The sequence below is a fragment of the Lacerta agilis genome, chromosome 1 (genome assembly GCF_009819535.1).
Source record: "Lacerta agilis isolate rLacAgi1 chromosome 1, rLacAgi1.pri, whole genome shotgun sequence".
NCBI classification, from domain to species: domain Eukaryota; kingdom Metazoa; phylum Chordata; class Lepidosauria; order Squamata; family Lacertidae; genus Lacerta; species Lacerta agilis.
In genome coordinates, this window is record NC_046312.1 from 9,353,844 (window position 1) to 9,379,372 (window position 25,529).

The 25,529-nt window shown below is 45.1% G+C and overlaps 1 protein-coding gene across 1 annotated transcript in view; it reads right to left on the reverse strand.

The window, feature by feature from the left end:
• Positions 1-25,529, reverse strand: part of KCNH5 (potassium voltage-gated channel subfamily H member 5) — a 199,695-nt gene that overhangs the window by 143,961 nt on the left and 30,205 nt on the right. Inside the window, exons 5-7 of the mRNA XM_033174582.1 lie at positions 17,910-18,025; positions 16,575-16,967; positions 169-598 (exon numbers count right to left, since the gene is read on the reverse strand). Of these exons, the coding sequence (XP_033030473.1) occupies positions 169-598; positions 16,575-16,967; positions 17,910-18,025 (939 nt within the window). The remainder of the gene's footprint in view (positions 1-168; positions 599-16,574; positions 16,968-17,909; positions 18,026-25,529) is intronic.

Consider the following 25,529-nt stretch of genomic DNA (forward strand, 5'->3'; position numbering starts at 1 on the left):
CTACAGACCAAACTCCCGACCACTCGGTGCTAATGCAAGGAACCCAGCTTTTGTGATTCAGTTGCAACGATGCACAGAGACTCGCAGTCCCATGCAAAAAGAGAACCCGTAAGGAAAACCAATTATGAGAAATGCAAAGAGGAGGAGAAAAGTGACCATCCTACTTACAGCCCACCATCATCATGGCCACTGAAAAGATCTTCTCTCCATCGGTGGTTGGAGCTATGTTCCCGAATCCTATTGTGGTAAGGCTTGTCATGGTAAAGTAGAGGGAAGTGATATAAAGCGAGTCTTTACTGGGTCCGCCTTCCCACTGCCCTGATCCCGTAGAGTTGTACCGATATGGCGTTCCAATGCTCTCCGCCAATTGGCAGAGCCAGCTGTCCTTCTTGAGGGTATTGGTGATTTCATCGATGACCTCGTAGTCCCCGATGCTGTACCATATACAAGCGAGCCAGTGGGCTACTAGTCCAAAGACGCAGACTAGCAGCACCAAAACCGCAGCGCCGTATTCCAGATAATGGTCCAACTTCCTGGCCACACGGCCCAGTCGCAGGAGACGCACCACTTTTAAGGAACTGAAGAGGCTGCTGATACCCTAGGAAGGAAGGAGGGAAATCTTTACTCACTTGCAAAATGATAAACTGAGGCATCTGGGAGTAGGGATGGGGGAGAGATTCAATTCAGTTCACATTTACAGGCAAATCTATTATTATTATTATTATTATTATTATTATTATTTTATTTTATTTTATTATTTTCCAAAAAATGGTTTATTTTTAATCTTCAACAAACAGAAGCAGATCTTTTAAACCCACACTTTCTGAAACAGCTCAAGAACTGAAACTTAGCCTTCTTCTGAAATTCACACATCATTGAATTTTGCAATGCAGTTCTCAAATCAAACAGTGTTTACAAAAATTACAGTGCCCTTCAGCTCTCTATACTGGACAAACAGGCCAAACCCTACGCCAAAGGATAAATGGACATAAATCTGATATCAGGAATCACAAGACAGAGAAACCAGTAGGAGAACACTTCAATCTCCCAGGACATTCTATACAAGATCTCAAAGTAGCTGTCTTAATACAAAGAAATTTCAGAAATGGACTGGAAAGAGAAGTGGCTGAATTGCAACTTATCACCAAACTTAAAACCATGGAGAAACCTGGTCTGATCAAAGACATTGGATTCTTATCTTATTATACATGACAAAGCTATCTTTAGCCATCTCAGCCCTTGCCTTTCCCTGCAAGACCAATTGCAGCCGTTAAGAGTTGTCAACAGGTTTTCCACACCTATCAACTGATCACCCACACCCACCACCCTTCTGAGTAATACCCCTCCCCACTCCCTCACTATATTTAAGGGTCTGGTGACACTCATCACATTAGAGGAAATTGCTTGCAAAAATGTGTGCTTTAGTCCAAAATTGCAGACAAAAAAAATGTTTATGAGGAGATATTCACACTAAAATTCTAAATAAGTTTCATGTGATTGCTGCAGAAATGTGAATTGGGAAACTGGGAAGCTGAGAGAACCAATATTGGCAAGTCCTCCCATCCTCAGTCTGCTCTGATAGGACCCTGAAGATTTTGTTTTCGTTTTCACTGGAGATGCCAGGGATTGAATTTGGGACCTCCCACATACAAAATAGATGCTTTGCTGCTGAGCTATCTTGGAAGCAGATGATAGGGGAAAGAGTAAGCAGAGCTTGTTAGACAAGACTTTGCTTATACTGTTGGCCAGTTGGTTTGAGAAAGTTCTGAATCTGCACAGCTTTCTTCCTTTCTTTATTTGCCATGGGAACATGTGAGCTTCCCAATTGTTCCCCAGGGACAAAAAAAAAACCCATTGTGGATTGTTTGCTTAGTTCTGTATGAATGCTAATTAATGCCCAGGACATTGACTAAAAAATGAACAGAAACACGAAACTATTCTGCTGCCAAGAACAAAGGCTGGATTTTGTACTTTCTGCTAAAGAAGACCTATAATATTCCTCTAATATTTATGTAGAATATTTTGAGCCACCAGGAATGCAAAACTTAGCCTAGGCATGCAAAAACTCAGCAACATAAAGATTTACTTGGGCTTCCACCCACTTGACATCCATGGAGCTTGAGTTAGTGGTGATTAAAAGTGACGAGTTGATTTCATTTGTTTCTATAAGACTGTGGTTGTGGAAGAGTTTGCCTCTTGAGCTCTGGTATACTTCTAAATACCAGTTGCTGGAAATCACAGCGGGGAAGTGTGCTTTTGTGCCTGAGTCTGGTTTCCCGGTTTCCCACAGGCACCTGGTTGGCCACTGTGAGAACAGGAGGCTGGACTGGATGGGCCACTGGCCTGATCCAGCAGGGATCTTCCTATGTTCTTCTGAGATTCTGAATAACTGAAGATGGTCAAAACAAAATAAAAAAAATTCCTTCCAGAAACACCTTAGAGACCAACTAAGTTTGTTATTGGTATGAGCTTTCATGTGCATGCACACTTCTTCAGATGGTCAGATCACATAATCTTGCCTTCCTACATGGTTCTCATCTGAACATATGTCTAGCCACTGAAGACTAATCAGCTATCATGGCGATTGCCGAATGGCATCAACCACATGCAATTGCTTTACAGAAGTGTTTTGTTTTCTACACACACACCCTTCGATGCTGTTGTTCTTTCATCTTTAAGTGACCATATGCCTTATGTTGGAAGTTGTACGTGAAAGGAGAGGGAGCCATGGGCTCATAATTAATTACAGTCTAAATTATAAATAACTAGCTCTTGCATTCAGAATCATTACTGAGCGCTCTGGCAAAAGAATTCCACGGCCAAAAAAAAAAAGGGAGAGATTCAACAGCTGAAGATGTTTCATTTAGCAGGAAGCAACGAGGCAAGTGTTCCTTCTTCCCATGCCAAGTTTAAATTGCCCTTTTTCTACACATCATTATCGAATCAGTCTAGTCAAAATCTTGGATAATTATATTACAAACCTGTAAAACACTGGAGTTTATTTCAGTACAGGAGTAAAACTGAAGCTCCTTTATTTGTCTGCAATGCTTCTTCTTCTTCTTCTTTAAAAAAAGGAAGGTCCCACACATTTTGCTATTTTTCATCCCAGTACATTAAGCTAGAGATCAGCAGCTAAGAGGCCACCTGGGAAACTTGCCATGAGCAGCAGAAGATTCCAATGAGGACGACTTTCAGACTACTTCATTTGGAGCCATCCCAGGTGGAGTACACAGCCTTGCCACCACCCTCCAACTCAGAGGATGAGTCTCCTACAGAACCTCTGTCTCCCCCAAAGGCTACGAGGGACCTTTAACCAGCCAGCCAGATGCTCTAGACAGACAAAGCCTACCTTCAGGCCTGATTGGCCTATATAAGGCTTCATAAGAACCTAACGAGAGCTTGCTGAATCAGGCCACAGGCCCACCTCATCCAGCATCCTCTTCTCACAGTGGCCAACCAGGTGCCTGTGAAGGAAGCCCACAAGCAGGAGCCTAGCAGCATTCTTCCCACTTGCAACTCCCAGCAGCTAGTAGTCAGAGGCATACTGAGACTGTGAGAGCAGAACAAAGCCACCATGCCTAGTAGCCATTGATAGCCTTATCCTCCATGAGTTTGCCTAATTCTCTTTGGATAGCTCAGTTGGTTAGAGCATGGTGCTGATAACATCAAGGTTACAGGTTTGATCCCCGTAAGGGACAGCTACATACAGTGGTACCTCTGGTTACGTACTTAATTCGTTCCGGAGGTCCGTTCTTAACCTGAAACTGTTCTTAACCTGAAGCACCACTTTAGGTAATGGGGCCTCCCGCTGCCACTGTGCTGCCAGAGCACTATTTCTGTTCTTATCCTGAAGCAAAGTTCTTAACCTGAAGCGTTATTTCTGGGTTAGCGGAGTATGTAACCTGAAGCATGTGTAACCTGAAGTGTATGTAACCCAAGGTACTACTGTATTCCTGCATGGCAGAGAGTTGGAACTAGATGATTCTTGGGGTCCCTTCCAACTCTACAATTCTCCGAACCCTATGTAGATCTGTGATCTTTTAGTGCCAATGACTTCCAGGGTTCTGAGAGAGGGAACTCTATCATGTCTCCCCTCACTTGCATTTTCTCTAAACTAAAAAGCCCCAGATGTAACAACCTTTCCCATTGATCATTTTGGTTGTCCTTTTCTGACCCTTTTCCAACTCTGCAATATTCCTTTTGAGGTGAGGCAACCAGAACTGTACACAGTACACACAGTATTCCCAGTGCAGCCACACCATAGCTTTGTATAATGGCATTATGATATTGACAATTTTATTTTCAGTTCCTCTCCTAATGACCCCTAGCATGGAATGTGACCTTTTCGCAGCTGCTGCACAGTGGGTCAACATCTTTGTTGAGCTGCCTATTATGACCCCCAAGGTTTCATCCCTGATCTGTCACTGCCAGTTGAGACCCTGTTGGCTCTGGCTCCCTGCAGGGACAACTTCTCTTAGCAGGGCCCCTTGGAGCTCTCCAAGGTCCTGAAAGTTCTCTGCTTAGTTTGGACTTGTGGCTGGACACTGCCTGTTTCCCGTGCAAACCATCAAAGTGCCCACAGATCTTGACACAAATAGGCAAGTCCAGCCCCAAGAGGAAAACCAGCTATTTACCCTACCTGCCAAATCAAAAGAAATAAATGTGTGTGAAAAGAGAAGTCACTTTGGGACAGGTGGGCTTTGGAGCTTGAAGATTCCCTGGCCCACCTCTGTCCACAATTACCACTTAAAGTGGTTGCATGAGTGCTGAGAGCCTTAAATCATAAGCGGGTGGGAATTCTGCAAGCAAATGAACCCGCAGAGAGAGACATTTCAAGTTGAGTGACTTATAAAGAGCTTAGCCCCTAAAGCCCGATGAGCTCTTTAATCCTTCTTTTCTGGTGTTAATGTTAGCAGCATACATATTCAAGGATCAACCCCTCTTCATTCAGAGAGATTTCATTTCAAGGTAAATAATTAAGTGCACTTATGCTTATAAATGCACCGCTGCTACAAAGCTCTAGTGGCCTTCCTTTGGAAAGCCAAATTTGGGGCCAGCCTAAGGAATGAGCAATGTGATCTCAGAGCCAGAATTTACATATAGCTGGGAGACTTGAGCTCACTTTGGGTATTACTGCTGTGATGCAGCAATTTAAGTGGACTGAGCGCTGCACCACGAGCACTGCTCTCCATTGTCGTGTGGTTCATTTGGGCTGATCTAGTGTTCAACTGGTACTTTAGTACCAGGGAATCTCCACTACATGCGGAGCCTCCGTGCATGCTCTCGAACCTCGGTCACAGCTCCAGGAGTACAGAAGCACCTGCTTAGCATGGGAGCAGAAAAAACTGAATGTCCACTTCCATGAATTCAGTGGGCAGTCGGGGGTCCCTTCTATGAGAAGGAACGCTTTGCCGTTGCAATGCTCATATCCAGCCTACATTATTGTTTAATGCCATACGGTTGGTTGAAAACATGGCAGCAAGCTTTTTCTCACTGCAACGAGCACATCACACCAGTGGCAGAAGTAGCAGTGCTGCACCAGAAAAAGTATCCAGCTTCTTTTCCCTTCAACCATTTTCCACCAATGACCAAGAAGACCAGGAGACTTTGACTATATGATTTTGAGCTCCCCTTTCTTCTTCTTCTGAGTCTTCCTTTCCCTTACAAACTCCTCCTTCCAGCCTACCTTCCAGCCTTTGTTCCTCTCTTTGCCCCAACCCTCCTTTCCTGGGCTTCCTGCATTCCCAGGAGTTTTGACTTCTTTGCCCCTCTCCTTGCCTTTCCTTCCATTGACTTCACTCTCCCCCTTTTGCCCCCAGGCCTTTCTTCCTGCCCTGCTCTCTCTGAGGCCCTGAGCTGCTCAGCCAATGGCAACAAGAGGTCCTCTGCCCACTGTTCCCTAACTTCACAGCAGCACAGCCAGCAGCGCAGAATCCCTTTGCGCGGTGCAATGTGGATTATTCCCTGTATCCCCCTCTTCTCCCCGCGCTGCATCTTGATTACCATTCTGGAGATGCTCCAAGCATTATGCTGTTTTCTTCCTCTACCAAATCCCTGCTGTGTACAGCAGCAAATGTTACAAATCAGCTTTGCTGCCGTCAGCTTTCTTCTAAGTCGGCGTCCAAAAGGATTACTTCATTTCCCTTGTTTCCTGAGCAAAACTGCCTTCTCTTTTCTGCCGCCGCACCATTCCTCGTGGCCCAATACCAAGGGGAAACGAGGGATCGACAATGCTCCCCTGTAACATTTCAGAGGCCGAATAAGCCTTCAATTAAAGCTGTCTGTTGTTAGCATGTCTCTCTCACATAGGATTTGAAATTAAATATTGTGCAACCAACATCTGTTTCCCCATTAACATATACAGTGCATTTGAGGGAGGGAAGTGTCGGAGAAGGGTAATTCAAATTAAATATCCTATAGCTTAAATGCTCGGTTATAAATCTTACATAAACTGAGACACTCTGAACAAATGCTTCAGGCCCATTTCATCCCCAGGCTACCTCTGCAAACTTTTTGCGGTCTCTCTCTGGGGGATTGCCTGAGAGCAACATGTACAAACTAAATTTTCCTTTCCCTCCGGCTCTCCATAGAATATTCATCCCATCACATCTTTTTAAGTATTCTCCACCCCACACCAGCTGAGCACTGGCAGATCGTAGACTTCTGAACACCCAACGGCATTAAGAGTTGCATGAAATCAGAAGACACACATCACTGAGACCTGTGCCACTTTCACTAGATCACTTTATTTTAGGAATTAAGGAAGCCACAGATTTAATCTCAGAATAAGAGGGCTCCTGTGTCATAGTGATGAAGGCGAGGGGGTGTTGGTCCCACTTACAGGAAAAGTTGCATCTGCTGAAATTCGAGGAAGGGATGTAGCTCAGTGGTAGAACATCTGCTTTGCGGAGCGTTTCTGGTTCAATCCCTGGCATCTCCTAGTAAGACTGGGGGAAGTGTCTGAAGACCTGGAGAGCTATTGCCTCTGTGTAGACAGTATTTAGCTAGAAGGGCCAATGGTCAGAGGGTCTGAGGCTGCTTCCTACGATGTACCACAATAAAAGGAGCTTCTAGAGACATTGCTGGAGTCCAACTCCCATCAGCCAGCATGGTCTATGGTCAGGAAAGGTGGGAGCTGGAGTCCAGCAACACCTGGAGAACCACAGGTTCTCCATCCATGGCATATATATTTATTCCACTCAGAATTCATTGCCCTCTTCCATAGCATACAGGAATCAATGCTCATAAACATTCCATTCAAGGGCTTAAGCAGAAGTAGCACTTTCTCAGGAAGCTATAGGAAATGGGAACACTTCAGAGCTAATTGTGTTGGTTTTTCATTTGTAAGGCTTGTTATGGTATTCGCAGGGAACATTAATACACTGAGGTCTTCTGAGCTGCTACTGAGGAAATGAAGCAAACTACATGCACATCCATCAAATCAGCAACAGAAGCCAGTTTCCCTGAGAGCTGGTCTCCTGTATCCTAATCAGGCTTCATAAGTTGCTGTTCACCTGGAGGCGAGCAGAAACTTCCTTCAGACTACCAGCCAAGGAAGCCAGAGCTTGCCCAATACAATTTGCTGCCTGCAGCAAAGCAACAAATACATACACACAGTCAAGGTACGTAATGTCCAAGGCCAATCAAGTTATTTTGGCACATGAGGCAGATAATCCTACAATTCACTCCACCATTCCCCGGCAGTAAAAATGCAATGATGGTAAATTAAATACCTAACACTTTCACAAGACCCCAAACCAGGTGCCTCACTCGTATCTAACGATAGGGCCAGCTTCAGATTCATTTATTTAGATAATTTATATACCGCCTTTTGCACAAGTGACAGGGTGGTTTGCAACAAAGGCAAATCAGATAAAAGGAATACATACCATCAAGGAATAGCACAAGCCTTAAAATAACATTTGCATAACAAATCTCCAAATAGCAATTACCAGTACCAGCAACCGAAACAAATCCATTTGTTTAATCAGGTATTTCCTCCTACTAATGCCCAGCAGAAAGGGTGAGCCTTAACCAGCTGCCTAATGGTATAAAGAGACAGGGCCAGACACGCCTCAGTAGGGAGGGAGTGCCACATGCGAGGGGCCACCACTGAAAAGGCCCTGCTCTGGACTTCCAAATCTTTTACCTGCTTGGACAACCAAGTAGATCTCATCTTCTGATCTTAATGCATGGGCAGATGCAGATAAGTATCTGTATTTTCAGATTGTTGGATGCTTTATAGAAAGATGTGATATTCAACCTCTTCTGGGTGGGGTTGCACTCCCCCTAAAGGATCAAGTACGTAGTCTGGGGTCCTTTTAACACCCCCCTTTGTCTATGGAGGTACACACTGCCTCTGTGACAGGGAGGACCTTTGACTACACTAGCTTTTCTTTTCTGATACATTTCAACATTCAACTTTTTCTCTCCAGCTGCCACCCTCATCCTGGTCAAGCATATGTGTAACAGCTAGTAACCATGAGCCATCAAGGCTCTTTAAAGAAATCTCTTCTAGTCACCAAAAGCTGCTGAGCAATTATTTTCAGCTTCTTCCAGAACTTTGTGGCCCAAGACGCTTTGCTCCCTCAAGAGCAGCTCCCGTTTCTCCCCCTTATGTTTGAGGTGACACTTTTAACATCGCAGCAACATTTAGGCATCAATTTCTTCCTTCTCCTCCTAGCCCTCTGAATTCTGCCACCTGAAGGAGCCTGCTCCACTTCATTGCATGGTAGGGCTGTGCCCTGTTCCAGAAACATCATCTGTCCACTAATGGTCATTAGGAAGCAAGAGAAATGCTCCTCTCTGCATTTGGCACAACGCATCATTTCTGTGAAAATATTCATCCACGCAGTTCTGCTGTCTTCCTCAGAGTTCTTCTTTCTTACACCTAATCTCTCATTTACCATGTCAATGTAGCTCTCCATCGCTATATGGATTTGGTTTTTTCCTCCTCCTTGTACTGTTTGCAGTACTTGTCGGATCGTCCAAATTCCTCTAAGCTCTCTATTATCTTCTTGTCTCAGCATCTTCTGGCAGGTAAACCTACATCTCCTTGCTGGCATCAAAATCACTGCAGAACTTCCCTTCTGAATCTAAGTACTGTACTCAAATCCCATTTCCTCCATACGACGGAGGCACGATTCTCCATTTCTCTATAGCTAGATAACATTGTGCACCAGATAGTGTTGTTGTTCAGTCGTTCAGTTGTGTCCGACTCTTCGTGACCCCATGGACCAGAGCATGCCAGGCACCCCTATCTTTCACTGCCTCCCGCTGTTTGGTCAGACTCATGTTGGTAGCTTCGAGAACACTGTCCAACCATCTCGTCCTCTGTCATCCCCTTCTCCTTGTGCCCTCCATCTTTCCCAGCATCAGGGTCTTTTCCAGGGAGTCTTCTCTTCTCATGAGGTGGCCAAAGTACTGGAGTCTCAACTTCAGGGTCTGCCCTTCCAGTGAGCACTCAGGGCTGATTTCTTTAAGGATGGATAAGTTTGATCTTTTTGCAGTCCATGGGATAGTGAGGAGTCTTCAAAAGTGTGTTGGCCTAAATTTCCTTGCAAATATATGATAGCTTCATTTACCACTGCAGCACTTGGCCAAAGGGTTGCCATCCGCTAAAGGTAAAGGTAAAGGGACCCCTGACAGTTAAGTCCAGTCACAAACGACTCTGGGGTTGCGGGACTCATCTCGCTTTACAGGCCAAGGGAGCTGGTGTTTGTCCGCAGACACTTTTTCCAGGTCATGTGGCCAGCATGACTAAGCCGCTTCTGGCGCAACAGAACACCGACACCAGAGCAGTGCATGAAAACGCCATTTACCTTTCCGCTGGAGCGGTACCTATTTATCTACTTGCACTGGCATGCTTTCGAACTGCTAGGTTGGCAGGAGCTGGGACCGAGCAACAGAAGCTCACCCCGTCGCTGGGATTCAAACCGCCGACCTTTTGGTCGGCAAGCCCAAGGCTCAGTGGTTTAGACCACAGCCATCCCTTACCACACCCCAAATGCCATTCTCTGCTGGTGGTGCCACGATAGCAGGGTCTTAGAGGTGGCAGTTCCTCATCTTTGGAATATAGTTCCTGGTGAGGTGTGTCTCCCTCCCTCATTATTAGTATTTGGGTGGAAAGGGGGAGGGGGGAGAATCCTGTTCACTCACGGATGAAAAATACTGATCCTGGCAACATTGAAATTATTTCGCTTTTGATCTTTCTATTTAGAAAAGGTATTAACTGCTTGGTCAAAAGGCCCTCCAAACTGTCTACAAATAAAATTATGGCTAAGACATGGCTAAAATCCACAGATCAATGAAAAACGAATATGCATTCTTCTTCTTCGGCACCAAGTTGGGCACCAAGTGTCATCTAACCCCCGCAATGCAGGAACCACAGCTAAAGAACCCCAGATGGAATCCAACCTTTCTTTAAAAACCTCCAAGGAAGGAGAGTCCACTGCCTTCCAAACTAGTCAGCTCCACTTGTTGTTGTCACCATTGCCATCACCAACGATCAGCATTATGAACAAATACAAAATGGTTTTTGTGTGTTCGGTTGTGTTTTAGAAACCCTGCAAATTATATTGCTTTGCGGTTTAATTGTTTGCTGCACTAGGCTCCTCTGAGAGGAAGGGCAGGACAGAAAGTTAACAGACAAATGTAAAAAAAATATATATATAACTGTTGTGTGTCCATTGTGGGGTCAATATAGGAGGCAAGAGAGCCCCTGCTTTTTAGCCGTGCTTCCTAATCACAAGACTACACCAGCTCACCAGAAGGTTGTGCATTGGCTGAGTCACAGCCTGCCACTATTTTCCAGTGGGGTTCACACAAATTACCAGGAAATTCAGGTTGCACAATTACAGTTGGTTGCACAAAAAAACCCTCCCCTTAAATAATCAAGCTTTTCTCTGATAAGGAAACTGATGAGGAAACACATGCGATAACCCATACTTTGATGCAACGTCATCTAACCTCCCCACAAATCAGAGCGAAGGTTTGTTAAATAGTCAACATTCTCTAATCTCCCTGCAAACCAATCAGGATGAAGTCTCAATAAACGAGTCGCCAGGAAGCACATTTGATGATACAAGTCATATAAACCTCTGGAATTCTAGGATGCAAACTCTGAATTCACCTCCAGGGACTGTGTTTCCACACTGTGGATTCCCCCCCCCCTCCCGTTCCTGCTTTTCTTTCTTTCTTTCTTTCTTTCTTTCTTTCTTTCTTTCTTTCTTTCCCCAAATTATATTTATTTGTAGCTGTGTGCGTATGTTTGCATGCCTTTTGTAGACTAGAGCAGAAGAGTTAGTTAAGCAATGCAGCCCTAGCAGTAACACAAAGGGAGCTGCCAATGGAAACATCACAGGCTGCCAAAAGATGAATATGTATTTAGAATTATCCCCACAACAACAGATTGTGCTGCTTTGTACAACACGGCTGCCGATTCTGGGCATTGTTGCAGTACAAATATTATGCAAGGTGTGGAGGAAGCGGATAGAGGGAAGTCTCTCTCCCCGTTTCTCATAATACTAAAACCTAACACCATCCAACGAAGCCGAACATTTGCCGATTCAGCACAGACACACAGCATATTAGTCAAACTGTGGGATTTGCCCCACAAAAGGCAGCAATGGCCACCAGCTTAGATGGCTGGAGGAGGTTGGCTATCAATGGCTACTAGTCACAATGGAAGACTCTCCAAGTGTCCCTATTTTCCAGGGACAGTTAGGGGTTTACAAAAGCCATCCTGGTTTCTGATACAATCCCAGAATGTCCCTCTTTTCCTTAGGACATCTCCTCAGAGAAATGTTGGAGGGCATGGAGTTATGTGACCCCTGAGCCAAGGAGACAAGTAACAATCAATCAATCAATCAATCAATCTGCTTTATTGACTTAGACAAGCAACTATGCAACCTTTAGAAGACATCTGAAGGCAGCCCTGTACAGGAAAGTTTTTTTTAATGTTTAATGTTTTATTATGTTTTCATATATGTTGGAAGCCACGCAGAGTGGCTGGGGCAACCCAGTCAGATGGGTGGGGTATAAAAATTAAAATTAAAAAACGGAATAGGATGTCCCTATTTTCTTCAGAGGATTGTTGGAGGGTATAGCAATGGCTATGTTCAACTTCCACTGTCAGATGCAGCAGTAAGTGCCTTTGAATGCCAGTTTCTGGAAACTGCAGGAAGAGCATTGTGTTGTTGAGCTGACGTCCTGCTTGTGAGCTTCCCGTGGGCATCTGGTTGGCCATTGTGAGAACAAGATAAGAACATAAGAAGAATCTGCTGGATCAGGCCAATGGACCACCTAGTCCAGCATCCTGTTCTCACAGTAGCCAACCCAATGCCACCGACCATCTATGCAAGGTGGACATAGACGGGAGAGATGGGCCATTGGCATAATCTTCTGGGGAGTAGGGTGCTGAATTAAATGCTGAACTGTTCTGATAAACAGACACTTTATGTTCAATGGGGGGGGGGCGATATCCAACATTGTGTCAATGGGTGAAGGGCTGGAAGGGAAATGCCTTGTTAATAGCAGGTATTCCCCCTATGACTATGAAATCCCTGTCATTGGTGTGATCAGTGCAGGTTCTCGCCCTCAACACAACACTGCATTCCCTGCGTCAGGCACATCCGACTCCCAAGGGACTGCTATCTACTCCCAGTATATATATAAAAAAAAAACTAGCAGTGATCTACCCATTGCCAAGAGAATGCCCAGAGTTGTTGAGCTTTTTTTTTTTAGGAGGAGATGAGCCGGAGTTGTTTACCTTATTTTGGGGGGAAGCACATCCAGAATCGCTTATATTAATATGGCGATCAGCCAAAAACACCCCCGCGATCGAACAGTAGATTGCAATCGACCTGTTGGACATGCCTAGGTAAAGGTAAAGGGACCCCTGACCATTAGGTCCAGTTGCGAACGACTCTGGGGTTGCGGCGCACATCTCGCTTTATTGGCCGAGGGAGCCGGCGTATGGCTTCCGGGTCATGTGGCCAGCATGACTAAACCACTTCTGGCAAACCAAAGCAGCGCACAGAAACGCCGTTTACCTTCCCGCCGGAGCGGTACCTATTTATCTACTTGCACTTTGACGTCCTTTCAAACTGCTAGGTGGGCAGGAGCTGGGACCGAGCAACGGGAGCTCACCCCGTCGCAGGGATTTGAACCGCCGACCTTCTGATTGGCAAGCCCTAGGCTCTGTGGTTTAACCCATAGCCCCACCCTACGCCACATACCTTCCCTACGTCAAAGATGGGGGAGCCTTTTTTTCAGTTCAGCGGCCAGACTCCTTTATGTCCAATTTTCAGGGCACTGTATGCCTGTGGTGGGTGGGACCTGAGGGGGAAAGTGAGTGGAGCAACAGGGTACAGCCACACACCTTACCCTATCCTGCAGCCAGGCATGGTCACAACTGAGGGACACACTCCAGTCAGGAAAAAGCACCCAGGGAAGGCAAAGAGGCCTGGATCTGTCCCCCTAGACCTGAGATTCCCAGCTCCAGCCCTAAGCAGAATCATAGAATTGTAGATTTGGAAGGGATCCCAAGGGTCATCTAGTCCAACCCCCTGCAATGCATGAATCTCAGCTAAAGCATCCATGACAGATGACCATCCAACATCTGCTTAAAATCTCCCAGGAAGGAGAGTCTATCACCTCCGGAGGGAGACATCATGAATCTGTTTCTTGGTCGCATGTCTTGGTCACCACCCTTCAAAAATGATTCTTGCTGCTGTTTGAAAGACCAAGTTTTCTCGGCATGGACAAAATCTGGTGCCGACAAGCAATGCTAAAATTTTAGCTCAGGCCTCGAGGGTGGGCATTAAAAATGAAACGTTACTTGACTGGATGAATTAATGCCTTATGTTGAGGAGATGATGCATCTTCATTTAGAAAGAAGACTTCTTAATTTGGCATATTATTTACTCTTTGTCCTGCTCGTGTGTCAAGCTTGACATCTGTAGTGTTATAAAGAATGCTTAAATAATATGCTTATTAAAAGCCTTTGTCTGTGGGCCTGGCTGCGGTTTTTTCGTGTTGATCAGCTTTTAGCTGTTGCCAGTTTTCCCTTTTAATCCCAAATTTAGATATTAGAGTGAGGCAAGCTTCATCAGACTTTATTCTGAATATCTGTTCCCTCTAACCACCAGGTAACGCTACCTTATTTTGCAACTTTTGACTTGTTTAACCTGGTGTTCCAACTAAAATTAATATCCTGCTTTGCTAATATAAGAATTAACAGGGTTTCTGCTATTCTCTCTCCCCAAGAACCAAGAATCATAGAATCCTAGAGTTGGAAGAGACCACAAGGGCCATCCAGTCCAACCCCCTGCCAAGCAGGAAACACCATCAAAGCATTCCTGACAGATGGCTGTCAAGCCTCTGCTTAAAGACCTCCAAAGAAGGAGACTCCACCACACTCCTTGGCAGCAAATTCCACTGCCAAACAGCTCTCACTGTCAGGAAGTTCTTCCTAATGTTTAGGTGGAATCTTCTTTCTTGTAGTTTGAATCCATTGCCCCGTGTCCGCTTCTCTGGAGCAGCAGAAAACAACCTTTCTCCCTCCTCTATATGACATCCTTTGATATATTTGAACATGGCTATCATATCACCCCTTAACCTTCTCTTCTCCAGGCTAAACATACCCAGCTCCATAAGCCGTTCCTCATAAGGCAGCGTTTCCAGGCCTTTGACCATTTTGGTTGCCCTCTTCTGGACATGTTCCAGCTTGTCAGTATCCTTCTTGAACCTGCTTTGCTTCATTCTGTTGACAGATCTTGAGAATTGCTGGATTTTACATGTTCAGAAAAGGGGAATCAGCCACTGGCCCAGTCTTCAAATAACGCTAAACCATGGCTTAGCAGAAACAAGCAAACACAAGGGTTCATTGAGAAGACCAGCCACTGGGCTCTTCCTTCAGTCCTGCTGTTGCCATGTTACGCGGGACTAAGCAATGGTTTGGCTAAGTGTTATATCTTTTTAAAAAAAAAAAATCCTTCCAGTAGCACCTTAGAGACCAACTAAGTTTGTTCTTGGTATGAGCTTTCGTGTGAATGCACACTTCTTCAGATACATTGAATTTATTTATTTATTTATTTATTTATTTATTTATTTATTTATTTATTTATTTTTACAGCGAAGCTGTGGAGGAAGAGTTTGGATTTGATATCCCGCTTTATCACTACCCGAAGGAGTCTCAAAGCGGCTCACATTCTCCTTTCCCTTCCTCCCCCACAACAAGCACTCTGTGAGGTGAGTGAGGCTGAGAGACTTCAAAGAAGTGTGACTAGCCCAAGGTCACCCAGCAGCTGCATGTGGAGGAGCGGCGAGGCGAACCCGGTTCACCAGATTATGAGTCTACCACTCTAAACCACTACACCACACTGGCTCTCGCTAAGTGTTATATCTGAAACCAAGTTCATGGTTGGTCTTCCCCACGAAAACAGGAAACCCAAGAGCAAACAGTTCATAGCTTGTCTGGAGTGACCCACAAACCTGGGAACAGATGTAATGCTGAACCAAACCATGGCTTAGCCCCGGATAGCACAGCAGCAGCAGGAGTGGAGGAATAGAGCAGCAGCTGCTTTCTTTGCTCTGGGAACCCACTTGTGTGTGCTAAGCCATTGCTTAGCTATGCATTACATGCAAACTGGGTCATTGTATCTTTCTTCAGCCCAGCATCCCAAGGTGTAACCTAAAATCTAGTCAGCACTTAGGCAGTGGATGGTGGTCCAATTGGGCATACAGGGTGCTGCCCCACCTGTTGGGGCTTTTGGTTTTAACTGGAAAAGCCTCCAAACCAGTATAGCACTTAGAGTGGTGTCCAGCAACACTTCCTGCTGCGTTTCCCTGCTTCTCCAGTGCTTTTGCAGAGTTGTTCAAACTTCAAACTTCTTCTTGCGCATCGGTATGTGTGCCTTTCTTGCCAGCAAATAAACTCTCACAAAGTCTGGCTTGTTTCAAGTCAGCAAGCTTTAATTGCAGGCATATAAATCACGGAGCTTCTCTCCCGGGCTTACGGAAGATATGTCACTCGGTCAAAAGTGAAAGCTTTTTGGTGGTACTTCAGACCACCAATCTCAGGCTGCCTTCCACCAGCCTCTACCTGCCTGCCTTCCCACTTACAACCAGTCCAGAGGGTGGCACCACCAGTCAGCTTCCTCCTCCTTAGTTTCAGTGTTTCTCTTGTAGAACTGAGCAGAGAGGAGAATGAGGACAAAAACTTAGCTCTGGCTACACCTACTGTTGACCTCCCAGCCTTCTACACCACCAGTTCCAATGGGCCCCAGAAACTGGTGGACCTAAGAGAGTTTCACCTAATAACTCTGCTACCTTCCCCCCAAACTCCATCTTAAGACTGACACCATTGCAGACCAGAAGCTTGCTCCCTGTTTTGTGGCATTTAAGTTGACTTACTATGGATTTTGTGAGCTTCATTTGTTCCCATTGATTTCAGTGCAAGAGAATTAGCTTAACTGGAAGTGCTCTAACATTTGGTCATGACCCACATTTGAAACATGATAAACCACTGAACCTCAAGCAGTCCCGGGCAAAACCAGATTAAGATTGCTTACCTCATCCACATTCTCAAAGGCATTGATGATGTCATAAGGTAAACATGACAAAAGGTCTATCACGAACCAGGTTTTCAGGTAGTTCATCCTGATGAGTTTGGGATCTGAGATGACCTCTCCACCAGGTCCAACAAAGGTTGTGTGAAAATTCAGGACTATGTCCACCAGGAAAATAACGTCCACCACACTATCCAGAACCAACCATGCAATGTTGTTCTGCTTGGTTTTGAAGGACACGTTGTAAGGAACCATGATGGCCGTGTAGAAGGTTAGGATTAAGATGACCCAGTCCCAAGTGGTCTTGAAAGCGCAGTAGTGTAAAATGATATGTGGTGGAGTCTTTGGGGCTTCTTGCTTGTATTGTGGAAGAATATCAGAACCCAGCTGGAGAACCTTAAAATAAAAGATACACAGGTGTTACCACATTGGTTATTACTCATTACATCATGAACTCCCACAAACCCAATTTGAGGAAAGACAGCAGCTCAGTGGAAGAGTATGCTGAAGGTTCTAGGTTCAATCCCTGGCATCTCCAGGTAATGTTGGGAACAGGGGCGTAGGGAGCTGCTTTGCTGCCCGGGACGGCAAACGCGGGGGCACCTCCTGGGGGCACTGCTCCCTAGCGCACGCACGTCCTGATGTCATGGCACACGTGCAGCATCCCAGGTGGACTGCGCATGCGCCAATTGTGGGGGCAGGGCGCCGCCCCGAGTATCACTCCCCCAGGGCGGTACCCGGGGCAACCCACCGCCCGCCCCCCTTGCTCCATCTCTGGTTGGGAATGTCCCTTGCCTCAAATCCTAGAAAGCCATTTCCAGTCGGTATAGACATTACTGAGCTGAAAGAACTAGTGGTCTGACTCAGTATAAGGCAGCTCTATATATTTCCTATGTAGAAGGATGGGGTAGAGGTCCTTATATAAGTAAATAGGTTGTAAGGTGTTTGGGGCTGGGACCCGTCTTCTAATGCTAACAATGGCATATATATAATCATTATCACCACTACTATCATCATCAGTAAGTAAAAATATTTTTCATTGTTGCCCTTTTGCTCCGATGGCTTCCCATCCTACTCCATCACCATCCTAGATCAATCAAAGCTTTCTCTCTGTCTCTCTTTCTTGCTGTTGCTTCCATCTCAACGAGGTCTTTTCCTCCTGGGAAAGGAAAAATGGTCCTGCAGCTTATACCTGAAACTTTGACTGGAGGTTCTTTCTGCCTGCAGCGTTGCACATACACACACACACACACACACGCAGAGAGAGAGAGAGAGAGAGAGAGAGAGAGAGAGAGTCTGCTTCAGATCAAGAGAGGAGAGCATTTGTTTGACACTTACTTCAGCTAACCGTGAGTGTTTATGGACCACCTCGGCTTTGTTCATGGGCGTTAGCTGCTGCAGAACACTCCGACTGTTCGTCAAAGCTCGTGTCAATCGAGCAAACTTCGTCCAGCCTGCAAAGAGGAAGGGAGCATTGTGAGGTTCACTGGTTGGCAATGGCCATCGGTCATCTTCTCATTCAGAACATAGTGGTCACAGCAATGTCCCAGTACCAGCAGTGGTATCCAACTGCTATTCCTACAGTCCATCGTAGAACGTTAAAGTCTGCAATGTTTAGCCAATCTATAGGTAGAATTAAATTGATTGCAAAAATTGTCTGATGAACTGAAAAGCTTTTCTTCCTGATCATCTTTTCCCCATCCACACTCTGGAATCTACATAAATCTAGCATTATTTACAAGGATTTAGGGGATAATTCATCAGTACCTGCAGAATAGATCATAGAATGAACCAAACTAAATGTTGGGGGTTCATTCAGTGAACTATTATGCAGGAAGAAACCATGAGCAATGAATTCCATCAGTCTCCTTGGCCAACGAAAAGCTAACTGGACTTGGGTCAATGTAGCCAAAATTCTTTTCCTTAAGAGTTTTAAATCCTATTGTGCAGTTACAGGGGTTCGACCAACATAAAGGAGAACAAACAGAGGACAATCATATTGAGAGCTGGAAAGTGGAAGGGGCAAAAGTTATCCTAGCTCAGCAATTATATAAGATCAGCATCTGAGACACCCCTCCAATGCATGCCGTGAATGATCCAGCCTTGCTAGGATTAGATTTGATGCCTGTAGAGTCTAGGGTGGAAGGTTAACAGAGAGTAACTACGGTATCCTACGGGCTCAATTGCAGCCCACACCCCAGGCCTCTCTAACAAGCCTTCAGACTCCATCCAGATCCTTGAATGTTTTTGCTCAAATGGAAAGTTTGCTTGAACCATGATAATGCCACTTGCCCCGACTGGAGAGATGGGGGTGTAGAAGGACTTTGTGTGGTTCAGTAGTGGTGGCACCAGAAACAAAAAATCTGGGCAGGCACAGAATGGGCAAAGTATATTTGTAGGTGGGTGACATAATAATGACAAGAGTTTAGAAATGGGGGGCAAGTGGGCTGGTGAGCTCTTTGTTTTTGGGGAGCGCTTGGCCCTCCTTCCCTCCTCTGGTACTCCCTATGGTGTGGCTAGAATCATAGACTCGTAGAATTGTAGACTCCAGAGTTGGAAGGGACCCCAAGGGTCATCTAGTCCAACCCCCTGCAATGCAGGAATCTGAACTAGATCATCCACGACAGGTGGCCACCCAACCTCTGCTGGAAAATTTCCAAGGAAGGAGAGTCCACCACCTCCCGAGGCGACTGTTCCACTGTCGTACAGCTCTCACTGTCAGAAAGTTCTTCCTGATGTTTGGTCGGAATCTCCTTTCTTGTAAGGCCATGGGTTTGAGTCCTACCCCCCAGAGTAGGAGAAAACAAAGCTCGTTTTCTTTTCCATGTAGCCTACTGAACAAAATGGTATCTGTTGCTCCACCCACTTTTGCTTCTGGCCCCGCCCACCCCAGTATGCACCCACTGGAAGGTGGTACATGAGCGAACAGGTCCTTTAGGGTGTAAAATGTTCCCCCAACCATGGATTACAGGAAGAGCGTGGTTGCTCCATTGCTGCAGGGCAATATTTGTATGCTGTTTATGACTCCTACATTTATCTGAATTATCTCAGCTTAGTCAGCTATTTTGAATTTTTGATGGCAGATGGTCAGTCAGTCAATACTTATTCCCAGAAGTTTAGGTCATTAATCTGCATAGTGATCAGATTAAAGCTTTTAATATTTTATTTCCTCCTCTTTGTACTCAAAACGATAGAACATGCTTCTGCCTGGCCTGACCCTTTCCTCTTCGGTCATTCAGCAGAGCCAGTGCTTACTGAATACAGAATAACCTTCTTCTTAAAAAAAAAAAAAAAAGAATTAAGAACCTTGGGCTGCTTAAGGTGACAGGAACACAGAAGGGATGAATTCCCTTCATTTGTTTGGTTCATTTGATTAAGAGAATTCGTACCCCGCATTTCAGCCAGTTAAGCTCCCAGGGTGGGTTGCATACAAACAATAAAAACACTATGGCCCCTGCTTGCAGATTTAACAATCTAAAACACATTATACAAAATGGATAATGGGGCAGGGAGAATAGATGGGTTTGGGGACTAGGACAGGAAGGGTAGAGAAAAAAAGAAAAATGCAGGTGCTAATTCTGAAAGTTCAAGAGGGACTCTCTTTCTGCATGCAAAATACCCCCACTTCCACTACGGAAATGTAACACTGAGTGCTGCAGATAAGTATTCTTACTTTAATGATATTTTTTAATTTATTTATTTTTTACAGTCACAGACCAACTTACTAAATCAATAATACAAAAATAATACATTAAAATTTGCACAACAAAAACCATACACGTATATATACGTATACAGCAGCATTTAAAATATATAGATTAGAAATGGGGCATTAAAATATGGCCTAAAAATTGCCATTTAGGGTCCTATTCATAGCGATAACACCGCTTGTTCTCTGAGCTTTATGGCTGCTACACAGTATTTAGCTACTTTCAGGGTAATCTCAGGGTCCATATCTTCTACAAGGCAACTGATATATTTTCATAGAATCACAGAATCATGGAATTGAAGAGCTGGAAGGATCCCCAAGGATCACCCAGCCCAACTCCCTGCTAAAGTATCCCCTGGCAGATGGCCATCCATCCAATCTCTGTTTAAAAACCTCCAAGGAAGAACAGCCCACCAACTTCTGAGATAATCCGTTGCATTGTTGAACAGCTCTTGGTGTCAGAAAGTTCATCCTAATTGAGTTGGAATCTCCTTTCTGTTAACTTGAATCTATTAGTTTGGGTCCCTCCCAATCGCAGAATATGTTCCATCATATAGCTCCTCTCAGTCTCCTCTTTTCCTGGCTAAACATACCCAGTTCCTTCAACCATTCCTCTGAATGATTTCCAGACCCTTGATTATTTTGGTTGGCTTCCTTTGCAAATGTTACAGCTTGTAAATATCCTTCTTAAATTGTGGTCGAGGACAGCTATCACGTCTACCTCCCAGAAGTATATCCCTCAGGGTTAGAAGCCGTTGATGGGCTTGTTCCCCATGAGTTTGTCTAATCCTCTTTTAAACCCATCCAAGCTGGTGGCCACCACTGCTGCTTGTGGGAGCAAACTCCATCCCTCACATCAGACTTCAGCAACTGCTAAGCCCTAAGGCTCTTCTCTGGCAGTGGTGGAGCACCCCTGATGCGGTTAACTTCTTCAAGCAGAAAAGGAACATTTCCTCAACATTCATTTAGTGTTTTGGCTGCTCAGACACATTCATCAGGGCCTTCTGCAAGGAGATGTTTGGGACATGGCCTTGACTTGGTACCACTTTGAGACTTCTGAAGCAACTGCAGAAGCATGGAATCATTCTAGCCTTCGGGAGGGAATAACTTTTTCTCTCCCACGGACTGGAGCCTGTACTGTTCATTCGCCCCCTCCAAATCAATGAGCCTTCCGAAAATGACTTCTTGTGCAGTGGCTTGGCAGGACACAGGGCGAAAGACTGTGCTTCCAGCCTTCTTGTTCATTTAAACTAATGAAAGTAAAATGCTCTCACTTGCCAGAAATCAATAGAGCAGTTTTGTAATTGTGTCGTCCTGACTCCCAGTCCGAAACATAAAGTATGCCTTTCCATTGGTTTCTCCTCTGATTATCCTGATTATGGAGTGTTCCAGGGCCAGGAAGCCTGAGGAGACCTGATCCAGAACAATGAAAATCAATCTGGACATCTGTCGTTGTCTTTGAGAGCTGAAGGGTCATTCATCCATCAGCTACCTCCCAAAAAACAACAACCTTATTTGCCACCATTATAAGAGTGCTGAAGGAAGTCCATTCATTATATCACATAACATTAATGTTCCATTAAAATTGTTGGCTCTAGATTTGTTCCTGGGTCCATTTCAAGGTGCTGGTTCTGTCCTTTAAATCTCTGAATCAGGGCTCAGAAGCTCAGGAACAGGGGCTGACTGAAGGCCACCAGGCCTCTGTCTTTGGCCGTTGGGATCCTGCCCAGCCCCAACCCTCGCTGGCCTGCTGCTCACTCTTCTTGAATGTTTTTGCTTGGCTAGAAAGTGTACATAAACTCTGGTCAGAGTTTGCTTGAATCTACTATATTATTTTGGAAAGTCTTGTCTGTTCTCTATTGGTTCAGATGCCCCTCAAGAGATCATCACCCAGTTTGGCATGATGGCTCCTGAGGTGGAGGAGGTGATTTTTTGGCCTACTGGGTGCCATTTTGAATACAGATGGTGAACCACATCATTCTAAACTGCACCAGTGTGGATGCCTCTGAAGATATCATTACCTGGAGGTCTGATCGTGGACCTTGAACATGACATGTCACATAGCTCTGATGAAGAAGGGCAGGATGAAAATGAACAAACAAATAAACAAAGCAGCTGGCTGTACACTGACATGTGTGTGTGTGTGTGTGTGTGTGTGTGTGTGTGTGGTTCCCCCTTTGGACATCAAACACTCTCTTTCTGGCTCATAAATCAAACTGAATGTTTTCTAGTGATGCTCAACTATAAGACGACTGGATGCTGGGGGAAGCTGCTCTGTGCGTTGGATAAGCAGAATTGCCATCAAAATGTTGGGACATGTGCAGAGTGCCCATTCAACATGCCAGAGGAATGTGCCAAATGGAACGGAAAAACACCGGACAGACGTAGGTAGGGTCAGTTCCTTTACTTACAGTATAAACCAGTTCCATGGCATATAGGCTGGCCTATGGTGGAGGTGCCCTTCCCTTGCTCTGAGGGGGCATTGGTGAAAGGGGTGTTTGCCTGAGAGGGAGGTTATAGGGCTAACATACCTGATCTGAGCTAATGGTGCTCAGAAAACCGCGTCCAGTGGGACTCATTGAGCTCTAAAAGCAGGAATGAAAATGGAGAAAGTCCTTTCTATGATCCAGAAAAGGAAGATTCTGGCACTGGGCTGGTGCTGAAGGAGCATCTCCACCCCCATCGTTCAGCCCAGACACTAAGATCTGGCACCGAGGGTCTTCTGGCGGTTCCCTCACTGCGAGAAGTGAGGTTACAGGGAACTAGGCAGAGGGCCTTCTCGGCAGTGGTGCCCGCCCTGTGGAACGCCCTCCCATCAGATGTCAAGGAAATAAACAACTCTCTGACTTTTAGAAGACATCTGAAGGCAGCCCTGTTCAGGGAAGTTTTAATGTTTGATGTTTTATCATGTTTTTAATATTCTGTTGGGAGCTGCCCAGAGTGGCTGGGGAAACCAAGCCAGATGGGCGGGGTATAAATAATAAATGATGATGATGATGATGATGTCCCAAGGAGGGAGAGTCTTTATCAGCTGAGAGAGTGGCGATTTTTTTGCATGGAGGTAGTTCAGCACACACTTTGTGTGCAAGTACCAGGTTCCACCCCTGGTATCACTAATTTAAAAGTCTGGCATCATGACTTTTCCTGTGGACCCTGAGAACCGCTGCCGGTCCAACTAAACCACAAGTAGCAAAGGTGGAACCTGCCAGATGTCTTATGGCAGACCATTGGCCCATCTACCTGTGGCTCTCAAGGGCTGTCTTCCCCAGTATGGTGGCCTAAAGACTACAAGTCGCATTGCTGGCTGGGGCTGATGGAAGTTGGACTCTAACAGCTAGGGAACACCACATTGCCTACCCCTGGACTGGAGGTTGCTAGGCTAGATGGACAAGAAATAGCCTGATCCAGAGCAGGGCACCTTCTTATATTGCTCTTTCCTGGACCACTGCCAAGCATGTCATCACCAGGGAGGTGTTTCTGTTTTGTTCTTTGCCAAAAGCAGACTGGTGCGAATTACGGCACTGTCCTCAAGGCTGTCTCAGGAACTGGGTTCCATCTGGCTTCGTTATTATTAGCAGGTTTCCTCTGCCGAAAAAGGCCGCCATGACTAGCTCTTTCCTTAATAAAACATTAGCGTAGCTCTATTGGGTTGCAATTAACCTCTTTGTCATGGATTGCCTCATCTCTGAAAGCGAAGGAAATAATGAAGGCATTTAAATCAATGTGTCAGAGTGGCATTCGAGATCTTAATCGGTAACAAAAATGCTTAGGTTAACAACAATGCTCAGGGTAGGACTGCGGGAGGGTAATGATGGCAATTCTCAGGCTGACAAGTGGAAGTGACACCATGAGACAATGGGAGGGTCACTGGGCTCGTCTTGCAGTCCACCATACCTGCACACAATGCTTGCAGTCCACACAGATGCACACAATGCTGGAAGCAACATGTATACATGATGCACAGCAGGGATGGAGAACAGCCCAAGGGATACACTTCCTTGGGGGCAAACTCCCAGTCACCACGTGCTAGCGGTGTTAAGTATAATTGTTTAATTCTACATTGAAATGGAAAAGAACTGCCTGCACACCCTTGTGCAAATTAATTGAAACAAACAATGTAGTTTATTGTACAAAACTCACATATACGTACATTAGTAACGGATATGACCTCTGCAATTTTTAAGCAGCATTTTAACACGGTTTGGCATGGAGTCTACTAGTTTCGAACAGTCACTGATGGTTTTCGGATCCCTGTACCACACTTGAATCAACGTCTGAATGAGCTTCTCCATAGTAATACAGTCTACAGCACAAACGCGACTTTTGCATATAGCCCACAAATTCTCAATGAGATTTATGTCCGGGGAATTCCCTGGAAAACCAAGTACCTGTATTTGCTGCTCTGTCATGAATTTCTCCACCACTTTCGATGTGTGGCAGGGGGCTGGCTCCTGCTGCAATATCCCAGTACCGTCAGGATAACTCTTTTCCAGCTCTGGAATAACTCTCTTTCGTAGAACCTCAATATACTGTGGCAAGTGCATCATTCCTTCTATTGGCTGTGGGCTTCCGACACCATAATGATCAACAGACATTTCGTGTTTGTTTTCAGTACAGAATTACGAGTAAGATAGAAAACATGCTTTGTTTCAATTAATTTGCACAAGGGTGTATGTGTACTGCTAAATGCATAGCATGGGAACTTCCACTGAAGCTAAACAAAAGAGTTGATAATTAACTTAGAATGTATCTCTGCTACTCTGCCACGAGGTGTTTAACCTAGATCATATGGGGGGGGGTATTCCATTGCAAATCTCCATGTTGAGTGTGTGAGTTAGTCTTTGTTCTCAAGCCACCAAAGAGGATGCTGTGCTAATGACTATCTCCAGGAACACAGTCTCAGGCTGGAATGCAGGCTGTGTGTAGAGAGACAAAGTTTTGTTTTCAGCTCTGGGTGAAGTAATTTCATATTTCTAAGATGCTGCACCTGCGCACATGATATTCTGCAACTATTTGGATGTAACATCATTGTTTTGAATGTCTGTTTTGGAGCAAGTTCTGTTAGTAAAGCTTTTGAAACCTATTTTTGGACTGGACCATTTTTATTCCAAGTCAGTTTTTTTTTCCATCCTATTGCTTCCAAATGCACAATATCAATAACTGCAATAAGAAGTGGGTGGAGCCTGATGCAAATGTAGGCAAAGCAAGAAATGTGATTTTAACTTAATACAAAACGCTCGTTTCTACAT